Source organism: Copadichromis virginalis, linkage group LG23, assembly GCF_057382275.1.
Source record: "Copadichromis virginalis isolate Kocher_CV1m ecotype Utaka linkage group LG23, C_Virginalis_male_GT1.1, whole genome shotgun sequence".
Taxonomy (NCBI): Eukaryota; Metazoa; Chordata; class Actinopteri; order Cichliformes; family Cichlidae; genus Copadichromis; species Copadichromis virginalis.
The window spans coordinates 2,732,630-2,747,744 of NC_140639.1; the positions used below are offsets into that span (position 1 = coordinate 2,732,630).

The 15,115-nt window shown below is 41.2% G+C and overlaps 1 protein-coding gene across 1 annotated transcript in view; it reads right to left on the reverse strand.

The window, feature by feature from the left end:
- Window positions 1–15,115, reverse strand: part of glis1b (GLIS family zinc finger 1b) — a 76,937-nt gene that overhangs the window by 15,086 nt on the left and 46,736 nt on the right. Inside the window, exons 5-6 of the mRNA XM_085450030.1 lie at window positions 8,145–8,306; window positions 4,020–4,130 (exon numbers count right to left, since the gene is read on the reverse strand). Of these exons, the coding sequence (XP_085306156.1) occupies window positions 4,020–4,130; window positions 8,145–8,306 (273 nt within the window). The remainder of the gene's footprint in view (window positions 1–4,019; window positions 4,131–8,144; window positions 8,307–15,115) is intronic.

The following is a 15,115-nucleotide window of genomic DNA, read 5'->3' on the forward strand; positions in this document are numbered from 1 at the left end:
AACCACATGCTGTAAGGCCAGAAAGCAGCGGCCGGGGTTCGAGTCCAACCCGCAGCCCTTTGCTGTGTGTCTTCCCCCCCCCCTCTCGCTCTTTTGTGTCCATCTCCACTGTCACTGTCCAATAAAGGCAAAAGCCCCCACCGACACACACACACATGGGGGGTTTAGGATCTTTGGTTTGGGGAAGAGCAGAGGTTAGAACCACTGACCTTCTAATTATTCTTATTAAACATAATGACCACACAGGCTAACAGCACAGGCTCAGACCTGCTTTGCAGAATAAAAGGGATGCTTTTTTTAAAAATGACTTTTTGGTGTATTTCGATGTTGCAGATTTGCAGCTGCAGATTTTGTCAGTTCCACATCCATGACGTGAATCTCCCACACTGTATAATCTGCACTGGTCACTCCACTGTATTGATATTTATATTTAGAAAAAGTGCAATACTGTAACAACTGCCACAAAAAACAAAAACTGTTGTACTGTTTAGTTTGTACTGCTGCTCATTCCTGTGCAATATCTGTGTGTACATATATTTATATATCTACACATATACATATATTTAGTCAGTTAACTGAAAATCTCTTTTTTCTTTTACTACACCTTATTAATATTTTGCTCTTACTATTTTTCTATTTATTTTTTATTATTTTATTTTATTACATTTTTTTCTACTGTACCATTCTGCTGAGTGATTGTCTGCTGCTCGTCAAATACATTTCATTGCGATGTTGACCCTGTGCTAACTTGCATATGACAAATAAAACTGAAAACTGAAAACACTTCACCAAAGATCTGGGGACCGAGCGAGCACAGTGATGATCTGAGCTTTGTGACATGGCGTGCTATCCTGCAGCCACCAGGAGATGGGCACACTCTGTGATGGGAATGATCAGAAACGATACTCAAGCTGTGGTGACTGAATTTTGGTCACTTGGTACTAAAGTGTGACAAGAAAACACCCCCCCCACATCATTAAAACACCATCAGCCTGAATGGCTGGTACAAGGCAGGAAGGAGCAATGCCAAATTCTGAATGTTTTATCTGAATGCAGAAAGGGACACTCATCAGACTAGGCAACGTTTTTCTAATCTCTTGTTGGCCAACTTTGGTGAGCCTGCACAATTTGTAACCTGAAGTTTTTCTCTGACAGGAGCGGTACCTCACGTGGTCTTCTGCTGCTGTCGACCATCAACTGTGTTGTAATGAGTGGTTATTTGAGTCACTCTTGCCTTCCTATCAGCTCAAAGCAGTCTAGTTATTGTCATTTGACCTCTTGCATCAACAGAGAACTGCGGTTCAGTGGACATTCTCTCTTTTTAGAGCGTTCTCTGTAGAGATGGTTGTGTTTGAAAATCTGCTGAATCGACGGCACTGCTAGTTGATTCAGCTACTTAACAGTGAAACTTGTAATAGTAAAACTAATCTCTACAGTTTGTGCAGAGCAACACTTTTTAAATGAAAAATTTGTATTTTATGTTTATACTTGGCCAACATCTATTCTAAGCAGGCTTAGTTTAAACCAAAGAGCAGCTGGTGCAACTCTTAAACATTTGAATCCAATATGCGAGTTTCTTTCATCATTAAATGTATATCAAGTTTGTGTTTTTGTAATCGTGCTGAGATAATAACTATGCTGACTAATACATATTTTTCAGTTGAGTGTATAATAATAATAATAATAATAATGAGTGATAACTTCATGATGCCAAGAGGCATAAAACCCTGGCAGTGTTGCTGTGGACCCTCTGAACGACTGAAGTCAAGTGTCGGTACTCGATTTGCAGGCAAGGACAAAGTCATCCAAGATTTTCTTTTATTTTCCAACATTACTGCAACCCTCTCAGTCTGTTTGTCCATCTGTCTGAGTTCTGATATTGTGGTCAGTTTGTGGGTGGAAACCTTGTTCAGCAGCAGTATCATCCCATCTACTCGACTCTCAGATTATTCCCTCAGAGTTCATTCAGAGCAGTAAGTGAACAGATTATTTTATCTGTGGCTTGTATCTTTTAAGATTCTGGCTTTGCTGAAAAGTCAAATCACAAGTGATTTAACTCCTCCCCCAAAAAAGCTAAACCTAACAGCTTTACAGCTGGCATTTTCCATGTTTTGATTTCACATTTAGATGCCGTAAATCAGTAAATGTGTCCTTGTGGGGATTCTTAAGACAGCCCTGCAAAGCATTCATTGCAAGTAATTGGGGCTCTGCTTTCTCCACAGCGACACTCAAAGTTTTTTTTTTCCTGCTTTGGGCAAAATCCAAGAGTGGAGTAAGAGCGTTTGTTTGACATTTGTCCATAACATCTGGCCACTGGGGTATTCTGCACTACAGCTTATTAACAATGCTACAAGCACACATGTGTTTCCCTTTACGACACTAAGCAAAGAAACACATCATCCAGCCTGCCACTATCCAGCCCTTTACACAACAATGGGCCCTTTCTCTCTCTTATTTACCCACTTTCAGTTAGGGAAAGAATGGGCTTTTGACCACAAGCATGATGAAATGTGGTCAAACCTGATCTATTGTTGGGGAAATGATTCTAAAGATACTCCACTACACAGCTAAATGCTTCAAAACCCCTCAATTAGAGCAACTTGATGGATCTGCAGATAATGTGACCTAAGAAAGAACAAATCTTGTTAAAGTTGCAGCTCTACCCGAATGACCCGAATAAGGTCATACAGGAAACTAGCTGCAGAAAAAGATCAGCCTGAGCTGCAAAATTTCATTTTTTATTTATTTCACACTTGGTTCAACAGTTTCAACAGTTTTATCCTTTCATACACACAAACCAGGCTTTCCCTTGATATAACACGGCAACCATGAGTGAAAAGGAGAAGGAAGAAGAAAATATTCTTATTAAACCCTGCCCCCCCATCTACATTTCAACTAGTGGGCACCATTAACCAATGAACACGTGAGCATTTATCAGACCAAACAGCAAATACCTCAGCACATAATAACAAAGAGAAAATAAATAAATAAAATAAGGAGTTAGCTCGAATTTATTGCGTATTCTTCATATTGATTTATCGTTTTAAACATGTAACACTTTTTAAAACAATGTAAAACTCTTAAGATTATAATGAAATCAAATCAAATCAAATCACTTTTATTGTCACATCACATGTGCAGGTACACTGGTACAGTACATGTGAGTGAAATTCTTGTGTGCGAGCTTCACAAGCAGCAGAGTTGTGCAAAAATACAATAACGTAAAACAAGCAAAATATAAGAATGGCTAAATCTGAGACTAATAAATATATGTACAATATATAATAGTATATGCATTACTGGATGTGTATACTAAATATGTTTTTCTACGTGTGTGTGTGTGTGTGCACATATTTTACAAATTAAATAGAGTAAGCAATAAAATAAAATATATTAAATATACAGAGGTTGGTAGTTGGATATTGTGCAAAACAGTGGCATTAATGGACAGTATGTAGTGCATAATGTTGAAGTTCTAGTAGTGGAGGTGAGGTGTCTATGACGTGTTCAGCAGTCTGATGGCCTGGAGGAAAAAGCTGTCTCTCAGTCTGCTGGTACGGGACCGGATGCTGCAGAACCTCCTTCCTGATGGAAGAAGTCTGAACGGAGGTTCTGCAGCATCCGGTCCTGAAGAGAGTTCCACAGTCGTATACCCGTAACCGTGGTCCCAGCGAGCTGATGCTTAAAATGATATTTCCTTCAGCTGTCCTCACCTCCCAAACACAGGTAATATATTATTTTTAGCCTTAAACATAATTAATAATGTCCGTAGTTTCACTAAACCTTCTACTTTCAATAGTTTCGATTTTATAAACAATTTATTTAAGAATAAATGAACCATGACGCAGCAGTTTTTAAGTGTCCACTGGCTTTAATTTGCTACTTAAAAATGAAGAAAACAACAAATGTCAGCGGTAACAGCTGACATACTTTTGGTTCCTCTATGATGTTTCTTTTTAAACCTCTGACTACACACAGGTGTTTTGTCCTGTTTCTCACTCTAGCAGAGAGTGTCTTACCTTCCTACGCACCTGTTGCTCTTTGGCTGAGTGGATCTTGACGTGTTTGCGTAGGGAGCTGGGATCCGTGTAGCGCTTGGTACAACCGGAGATCTGACATGCATACGGTTTCTGGGAGGAGGGAGGAAATATTTCTGTTCAGTTATCAGAGCAAAATGTATAAATGTAGCTTTTCTAATAACAGAGACACAGAATAATATAAGCAGCTAAAAAAGAAAATTGTAAAGGAAAGGAGAAAAATTAACATGCAGTAAATATGAAACTTATGTAAGTAAAGGCAAAGATAAAGTCCTACCTTTCGGCTGAGAAAGACACATAATGTGAGGTAAAAGGAAGACCAGACAAAGGATGAAAAGAAAAGACAATCAGTTGACAAAAATTTGAATACCACAACATCTCTTTGGTTATTAGTTTTTCAGGGTTTAAAGCATCGTATTTCACTTGCAGTTGCACTCACTCAGCAATGAAACCCATCTCTCTTGCTACTGACAGCACCGATACTGCATGATTAATAATGTATAAAGACTTAAAGACAAACACTATAATATATCAGCGCAAGAAATACACTCACTGGCCACTTCATTAGGTACCGCTCGTTAATGTAAATGTCTAATCAGCCAATCGCACGGCAGCAACATATAGACGTGTTCAAGACAACCTGCTGAAGTTCAAACTGAGTATTTCAGAAACTGCTGATCTACGGACATTTTCCTGCACAACCATCTCTACGGTTTACATAGAACGGCCTGAAAACAGAAAACATTCAATAAGACCCAGAAATGCCTTTTTGATGCAAGAAGGTAACAGTAACTAAAGAAGAACATCTATGAATGCAGATCACATAAAACCCTGAATAAGATTGGCTGAAGCTGCAGAAGACCACACAAGGTGCCCATCAGCAAGAACGAGAACAGGAAACTACGACCTCACTGCAACATTTTGAAGGTAGGGTCAGGATTGATGTGAGCAACCTGAAAGCATGAATCCTTCATGCCTTTATCAACAGTTCAAGCTGGTTGGTGCTGCTGTAAAAGTGTGGGGATGTTTTCTGGGCACATGTATAAATGACACAGCCTATCTAATTATTGCTATCCTGTATATAACAATATTCATGGACCAAAATCTCTGAATTATGTTTCCAGTACTCGAGTTTTATGCCATGAAGAATTAGGTAGTCCAACCCTGTATTAGAAGGCGTACCTAATAAAGTAGCTAGTGAGTGTATAAATGATCTTATTCAACCATGTTGAGGAGTATTCTTAATAATTAAGCATTTATGTGATTATGCACACTGCATACACCGTGATGGAGTACACCACTTTCATTTCACATTTTTCTAATTAAAATGAAGGATGGTGATAGAGATTTTTTTACTTTTTACATTCAGTAACATAAGTTTTACAGACTTTATTATCTCTGCACTTTAACGTTTTCTCTAAGTAACCTGTTGTCATCCCAAAGTGCTTATAATGCCACTCATCTCTGTTTGTTTTGCCAAGAAACCGACTCGATACAGCGCAGAGCGCCGACTTTAAAAGAAAAATAAAAGAGTGAAGTAAAACTTCTGTGTAGGATAAATATAATTAAGCTTTAAAATGATTTTCCTCCTCAGTGTTTCTGGCAGCGCAGCCGACTGGGCAGCACAGTGAAAGCCATCGTGGGGTGTTAATGTGAGGCCATAAGCATCGGGGTCCCAGATTAGCTGTATCGTTTGGACTACTGTGGAAAGAGTGTGCAGTGGAAGAAAATCCCACACTGACAGAATAACACAACGTCTGCATTAACATTTCTACTCTTACTACTTGATAATTTACTGTTACATATAGAAAAGTATTGGTGCACGGCCAGTTCAGTGAAAACAGGGGGAAACATTCTGGTTGCAAAAATACTGCTAAAATTACTTTCTCTGGGAAGAAAATCAAGGGTGACACTGCCTGACCACTGTACTCTTTTTCTAACCGCTCAGCATTACCAGTGTTCAGTCATGGGAGTAACGGCGTTACTTTTTTCAGTAACGAGTAATCTAACTAATTACTATTCCTATCGTTACAACGCCGTTACCGTTACTAACAAGAAAATGTGGTCCGTTACTATTTTCCAACAAACAGACGGTTGAAGCGGTGTTCAGTTTACCGCGTCTTGTATCAGTTGCACAGAAGTAGCTGTAAGTCATCTGGGCGCTGCAGCTTTAAGCAGCTGCGTGCTCACGCGGATCACTTTCTGCCCGACGATCACTTTTTGGCACAACACCTGAATTTAGTTTTCCTATTTATTTCTAAACAATTAAATTTTAATAAATGGACTGGTACTGACAATCAAATCAAGCACTCATAGCTTATAAGTCTTATTCAGTCAGTCAGACACATTCATGCAGTACTTTTGATGCTTTGGAGGCAACTCTTGGTTCTTACTCCAAAATAATAATAATAATAATAATAATGATGGATTGCATTTATATAGCGCTTTACAATTCCACTATTCATTCACACACTGGTGGAGGCAGCTACAGTTGCAGCCACAGCTGCCCTGGGGCAGACTGACAGAAGCGAGGCTGCCATATCGCACCATCGGCTAAACCGATAAAAATACAGACTAGAGGAACAAAAATTGACCCACTGAGCTTTAGCATTGTAGGCTCTACCATGTAAGCCACAGCTGCCCCCTTTATAAAGGGACTTAGGTCCATTATATACAAATTTGAAATACTCCTTCAAATAACTACTCAATAATACGCACACTTACACACCTTGAACTCAGAAATGTAATCAGAAATAAAAATGGTGCAGAAAACCATCAACGTGCATGAAAAGCAGTGGTGCATAATTGTGTATGCTTGGTAGGGAATGGTGGTAGGGTAGATTGATCTGTAATGGCGCAAAGCAGAATATTTGCATCTAAAATAGGATATAGCATAAGTAGAACATAGAAATACATTAAAAATTACACAAAATTCAAGTAAATGAGTACTTAATTACAGTCGCGCTCTCACCCGATGGTGTTGGGCACTGTACGATTAAAAGTGCTCTAGTCCAGCGTTTTACTGGGAGGCACATATTGAGCTGGTTGTTTCAAATCAGATTTAAGTAATCTTTCAAACGCAGACTGTAGATTCAGATGTCAGAAAAAAATTATTGGGATTCGATTTATTGACTTAAAGGGGAAAAAAGTAAAAAATCTCTCCCTTGCAGAGGAAACCCAACGTACTTAAGAATATAATTTGAGCCCAACAACTTCTTTACTCCCTAGCTGTGCTGGCATACGGATGGTGATAAAGTGGGTGGTAAATTGGTGGGGCTACTGAGACATGACGAGTGGCAGCAATGGCTGACTCAACCTTTCCTTCTCGCTCCACGGGTCAGAGAAACAGACAAAGCTCTGTCTGAGCCTGCAGTCCCAATCCAAGCCTGTTATGGCACAAGCTGCAACTTGGCCAAATGACACTGATCGTTTAATGATCTGTGGCATGTCACTGCAAGAGGAAAGTGGGTGAGAATGCCACACGGCTCACTGACTGACAGCAAGTTAAAGTCTAACACTGTCACGATGTGGAAATAGGCATTTGAATGTTGTAAAATCAGAGCAGGGATACCGCACGATATGCACACTCACGCACACACCGAGGGGACGTTCAAAAAGTCACGTTTATTGTTGGCAGCCGTAGTCTGTGTTTGGTTGTGTATGATCATGGAGACGCCTACTACAGCAGGAACTAAAACAAAGGTGGTTTGGATTACTCTGTCAAGTGTTTACATGTCTGAACGTGGGCAGAAGTTACCAAATGAAATGAAATGAATGAAACTATACAGCGATGTATTATTGAAAGTTCAAAGATCAGTGTGGGTGCTAAGTAGAGGGCAACAGAAGTCGCCTCTGCCCACCTTCACACTCCTGCCAAACAGTCTTTTTTTTTTTTGTCCTTTTTTTAAAGCATCCTGATCCATCCTGACATTGAGGCTGATGTGATGCAATTGCAGCACGGTATCCAGATAAGTTCCTCAAACTAATCCCGAAATGGATTTCAAAGTAAGTGAATGACGACATATGCAAACATCAGTAGTTCAGATTAAACACTCTGGTGAAAGGCTGGGAGGGGGGAGGTGAGAGAGCAGAGGCTTTGATTCTGACCGTGTCCAGGTGAGTGCGCTGATGCTTGGCCCGATCGCTGGAGTTGCTGAAAGCTTTCTGGCAGCCAGGGTGCTGGCACAGGTACGGCTTCTCTCCTGTGTGGCTCCTCAGGTGGATCTTCAGATTCTCCAGACGAGAAAACGCTTTGTTACAGCCCTCGAACTGTGGAGGAGGGGAGACAGAGATTAGAGCACAAAGGCAACCACACTTTGGCAGGTATGCACAGGACCACACAGGAAAAATAAGCAAAAAGCCCACATGCATGCACACAAAAGAATTGAAATCAATCAGTGTAAAGCTGGCAAACGTTAGAACCGTGTGGGTTGTGTATATGTGTGTGCATGTGACTCAGAGATAAGTTGTTCCAATCTTTCCTTCAGTCTCATAATTACTCACACAGATGGAGCTCACTGTAAACGATATATTAACTAGTTATGGAAAAGAAATTAAATACTTAAAGAAAACCTTTTACGCTGTTACGGTGGGAGATGCTCAGATTAAACACGAGGATAGCAACTTGTGATTCACAAGCTCAGGCTTCAAACCTTTCGGTTACAAGGGTCAGCCAATCAGAAGAAAGTTGGCTTAAATGCAACTTTGCAAACAATTTGTTTTGCACTAAGACTCAATACCAGAGAAATAAAGATTATGTTGAACTCACTCGTGCAAAGCCACTCTAGTAAAGCAGAGAATAAAAGATGGACCTGGGAATTAGCAGAAACTGTCCACTTTAATAATGTGGGTGGTGTAAGTGCGAGCATTTTTTTTCCATGGCTATTATGTTGCAGATCCAAAGACCTTTGTTGAAAAGCACATCCACTTGAAAAACAGCCGCATTCATGGCAGTGCTCTTGTCTCGAGGCTGCCATCTAAATTGCCGGGAAACTGGAGTGTGCCGTACAGCAGCAGTTAATGGCCTGTAATGCATAGCATGAGATAAGTGTGCTGCTGTGTATAGTTCATTAGACTGACAAGTGACAGTGACTGTAAACAAGCTCATAGCCGACCCAGCTTGGCTCATTTGATCCCGACCACTCTGCCAATGAACACCACAGATTTGTTAACATGTGAATGATTCATGAAGCTTCTCGCATATCCGCTTCTTCTCTTAAGGAGAAAACACAGCAGGCTGGTGGAAAGGGCAGTCCCCATCAAAGCCCCCCTACAGTGGATGCTGTGTAAAGAGTCACAAAGTCTACTGGTGCACAGTAGAAAAGGAAGTTCAGCTCACTGGTACTTTTTTCTATTTACTTGTACGTACCCTCATGCACTTTACTATCACTCGGTATAAAAGCAAAAGCTGAGTCAGGACTCTTCTTCTGAACAGTCATTTTTCTGTCACCCAGTGAGGGCTTCATTCAAACCATGTCAAGAAAATAAAATTTAAAACACTCAGAGTGAGCCAGGAAAGCATCCACTCTGGTCAAAATATGACTATAAAATTCTTAAACCATAAATTTTATACAAAGTCTCATACAGGAAACAATTTTTCCACTCAAAACCAGTTTTGGAAGCGGCCTGAATGGATCTCAACCAAAATAAAACTGCAGCTCCAAGGCTGTTATAGGGGTGTTGTGGCCTTTCTGCTGTATCCATTGTACGCTGACCTTTAGCGAAGCCTCCTGACAACAGGTCAGGTTACAGCTAAGGAGAGAGTGACACCATTTTTCTAACGGTCCTTCAGCTACATCTAGACTCAATACTCATCCCTGGTCTTCTTCATTCACTCGCACAGTGCAGGCAGGACCTTCTATTCACTGAGGCTCCATTTAATATAGGCGAAACCTAAGCCTGACATGGTAGAGCCGTTTTGGGTGACCATGCTGATCTGCAGGTTTATGCATGTGACTGAGCAGCTCAGTAAGAGAGTCCTAATCTGCCCAATTATGGCTACTCAATGCATAGCTCCTCATAAAGTTTGTAAGACCTTTGGGTGGATGACTATGGAACAAAAGCTTCCTTTCACCTTAATAAGTTGCATTTTTCCATTTGATTTCCATCATAATTTGCAAAATAAAAATGAGACTGACTAAAAAATACTGAAAGTTGGTAAAAAAGAAAGAAAGATGGGACTATTAATGCCTTAAAATTGTATTTTCTCACCAAACTGTAGCTGGATATTGGTGGCACTATGATACCTGAGAAACAGTTTCTCATCAGTTTTCAACAATCAGCAATTAAAATGTATTGAAGTTTGAAATGAAGCATTTCCAGCCAAGGTCTGCATAATCTGTACTCGTCTCATTGTGCTGTAAATGGATAAAACTGAGGCCCTCAGGTTAAGTCAACACGTGCCAAAGGGCCCATAAACAAATTCATTCAGTCAAGCTGCAAACTCTGGTTTAAAAATGCAGCTGATAAACCGTCAACGTCTGCGCTTCCTTGTAAGGCCACCTCCAGCTGGATTCAAATGTGACTCAAAGTTCATAGATTCAACTTTACAGCAGAAGTAAACAAGTTCATATGTTTGTTCAATTCTTTGACAAATATGAAGGAAGGATACTGGCTTTCATTTGGTGAGTTAAAACTAGAACATCCATGACATAGTAGTTCATCCGGCTCTTGTACCATTCACAACTCACAGGTTAACGTCCATAAAACAACACATATGTGCTTGACTTGAACACAGTTTGTTTGAAGACCCATTTGGCGATCATTGTGTGCAAGTTTAATTCAATTCGGACCTTTCTAAAGACGGAGTGCTGACTCTTGTGAATTCAGGATGGATGGACCCGTTGCCACAGAATGAGCTTATCGGCACTTCAGCCAGATCCATAAAGGTGAGGCTACTTTACACTCCATGGATGCACCTCACAGCCAAATGTGCTCTAGTTAGCTGATACAGCCACTTTTGGCACGGAAAAATTAAAATGATGTAAAACAATCGTAAAATGATAATACACAACAACAAAAGCCCAAACATCTCTGTCAGCACGGTAGCATGTCATGGCGATGATATGGTGCTTAAAACGAGAGCTTCTTTAATAGTATGGAAGTTGTTTGGCTACAAGAGGCTAGATCTCCAACAAAGCACAGTAATAAAATATGGAAGAAAACTGTTACTGACAAAGGTGGAAACAACAAAACTTGAAGCAAAAACACACCGTCGAGTACAGCCGGGCTGTGACGGCTGGAAAGGAGGAGATGCTAGCAGCTGCTGATGTGCAACCCAAAAGTAAACAAATGACTCAAGAAAGGTCTCGCAGGAGACTCGCTGGTTGCACTCCATATGACAGGAAGGTTATTGATGCAACTACATGGAGCTAAAAGAGGGCTTTAAGCAGCTGAATCAAATGTTCGACCCCAGACAACATCCCAGGAATTTTTCAGTTTCCATTTTTTATTATGTGACAATATTGTACAGGTTTCTGAAGCGTAACAAGGAGGTGACTGTTAGCGTGTTAAGCAGTTATGCTGCACTTTTACTTAATTTCCAGGGAAAAACACCACCTGGGCTACGTTCGTGTTTACCTTTGACTCATCCTGTGTCACGACTATTGTACTGTATTGCTGCTGCTGGCACCTTGACAGATTCACACTTTGAATGAGGTCGTCTATCATCAGCAGTTCATTGGAAAAAAGAAGGATAGAAAATGCCCTTTGCACTAATAAATGCTGCTGCCTGCAAGCCAGTAGAGTATTTTTCAGCATTTTTCTTGTTATTTTCATACATACCAGTATTGCAAATTTCCTACAACTTTGAGGCTATATTGCTCTCCCCTAACAGCCATAATGCTAAAATCAAGGCTTCAATATTTTTTATTTCCAGCATATAAATAAACTTGCTTCAAGTTCTTCATAATTTATCCCTGACTGCTGAGCTTCGATTGGGTAAAGATAAGCTTGTAAAGCTGAGATGCTATCAAAGTAAGCATAAAGAAATGCAGAAAATTTGCAGTACGATCACAGCTAAACGTCTGCTTGCCAGACTGAAATGAAAGATGAGGAAAAATATTCACAATTCCTCAACACTACACAAACACATGCTGTCTGGGGTTCAGCATTTAGCTATAAAAATGTCTTAAAGAGTTCACATCATACAATGCTGTAACGCGGGAAAACATTATTCTCGAGTCATACCAGGCAAATGTTTTGGATGAAAACAAGAAAGGCAGCAACGGTGGGAAAAGTTAATAAAATCTGTGCGAATGAACATCCACGCTGCCGTACCACTCGCGACAGACAAGGTCTCTGCTTACTGCTGAAACACGGCGCCGGGCGTTCGAGTTCGGAAAACAAAAATGGCTATTATTGACGTGCCAAAAGTTTATTTATGTATAAGGGAATAATCCCTCTTTCACTCCTTTTTTTCTGCAATATAAATTTGAGGCTGAATTATAGTTAGGGGTCCGCTGGGGAAACCGTGTTAATCTTGTAAAGCACATTATTACTGCGGGATCACCACTTGCAGTTTGCATGGAGACAGCCAGAGTATGAGGTTTTCCTGCCTGCTGAGAAACCAACAGGCACTGTCACCTCTAAGCATGAGTTTGTACCAGAAACCCTGCATGAAAACGTTGTGCTAAAGTAAGACGTTAAAGCGTGGCCGATCTACGGGTCCAAATGATCCCTGTCGGCTTCATTTCATTTGGTGTTTAAATGAAATACATGTATACTGCTTGTGTTGAATGTCCAAGGGGATTAAAAGTGTTCACGTGGACATATTTGGTCTCATCGTGGCTATTTTATATGTCATGCTGTGTGTTTTCATTTCCAACTGAAGATATATTGTACATCAGTGGGGTCCTGCATCATCCATGAGAAGCTGACTAAAACACACATAGCAAACACACAGGCTGAAGTGGTATAAACAGAGAGCTCTGGTGGCTGAGGCTTCTAACACAGGGTGGATTTTACCTTTGATGTTATCTATGCAAACACTTTAGGCGGAGCTAATCACATTAATTGCTTTAAACATGTTTAGTTTTCCTCTCTGAAAACCTCTGTCTAAGGTAAACCAGCAGATGACCGCACGAGGGGAGCGGCGCTGGCAGCGTGGTGGGATTTGAGCCCCATTTGACACCATCTCACCATTGATTTGGGGGGTGCTCAGTAAACATTGGCCATGACAGCGGGGTCCTGACACGGCTGAAGGGGGCGAGAGCGGGTTGAAAGGGTGGACAGGCCGCCGATCACAACAGACAGATTATGGGCCCAGCATGCAGAAGAGTGGCGGTGCGTCGTGCCTGAGGCCTTCATGGGAAATGACTCCTGACTGGCAGGTAAAAGGCCAAACAGTTTCAGAGCTAAAAGGCAGCAGTGTACCGCTCTCCTCACATGCAGCGGCTCATTAGCAACCTGCCGGAGCTGCGGATGATGGGAACAAACTGGCCGTTATGGACGGGTGCTGCGGGAAATATGGCTGCTGACATGTGTAACAGAAATCTGATTAAAAGCCTTGATGAATGGTGTTCGAGGAGCGGTGCAGAACAGAATCAGAAGCAAATCAGAGGTTTTTCTTTCTCCTGAAAAATAATATCTGACTGTGGCCCTTGCAGCCAAGGTCATCATTGACAGAAGTCATTTCCCCTCCCCCCAAAAATAGCTCCAGGATTTTCTGCTCACCTTAATGGAGTTGCTACAAATCCCTCCTACATCACATATCTCTACATCAGCACATTCACTAACGAGTTTAATTGCTAACTAGCATGAAATTCCCCATTTCTCATGTTCTGGGGGTTCCCCATTAAAAGATTCTCTGAGCCTAACAGTCACGACTTCTTTTCTATAATTAGTTTTAACCCAATGCATACATTAAGGCTTCTTAGCAGGCAAGATGAGGGTAAGAAGTGTTGGTTGCAAATGAAAACACTGCCAAATAAAACATGGTATAAAGTGCCAATGCTCAAAAGCAGGTTGTATAACATTATAGGTATGAAAAAGGGAGTTTGAGGGAATGAGTTGGTTTATCACAAGGTGTCTTTCTCTGCCCTGACCAACGAGGAAAACCACCAACACTTCAGGATCTGTTCCGAGGGAAGGCTGTGGAGCAGAGTGCCCCGGCTGCGGATGAGAGAAACATGTGCATTTAATCTGCCGGCTTCCAAATGCCCTGTGGCAACCACAGCAAAGAGCAGAAAAACGTAAATGGATGAAATTATATCCATATGATTCAACGAGACAGCTAAGGAGAGGCAGGTTTCTCATGCGCTTCGTCAAGATACAAAATTAAACACAGCTTGGCTAAAACATTCGCATTACATAGTTTACACATATCATTTCCAGTGTGAACCGAGATCCTTTTAGCAGCCAGCTTCATCTGCTGTGAATTGAGCATTAAAAAGAATCAAAAATAGCGAGCGGCTTTTTTTGTTTATAAGATGAAAAATTAATTCACACCCGCCTGCTTTGAAGCATCTTTTCTACTTTGCCTAATTTTTTTTGATTTATGAATGTGAGATATCAGTACACACACGCACACACATGACTGCGAGGGAGGGAGTGTTGTCCAGATGCGAATGAACAAGAAAACAGAGCAAGAGCTCAGCCGATAAATTGGTGGGAGGAAGTAGTCATGTAAATGACTAAAGAAATTGTTCTTAACAGCTATTTTGCACTCATGCCTGAATAGTTTTGGGGCCAGATTAAAAACTACGTGGATGGCACAACAGGAAGCATTCCTATGATGACTAAATGGGGCTCACATAATGAGCCAGCCCAGCTGTTTTGTTTCTCTCGCACGCTGTTTGCTGAAGATTGAGGAGGAAGTGTAGTGATGGGTCTGAACCCCTGCTCCCGCGGTGGAGGCCTGGCACGGTGCAAGCCTGGGTGCACAACAACACGGTGAGCTTTCATGGAAGCACTTAACCTGCTGTGATCCAGAGACCTCCGTTCAAATGTCGACCAGCTCTGCAGCCCTGTTTCACATTAGGGAGCTAAGATGTGATTTCCCCTTAAACCTGGCAGCCCGGGTTTTACGGGTTCATCAGGTTGAGGCGGAAAAAAAAATCCAGGGTCACGTTCTTATTGAG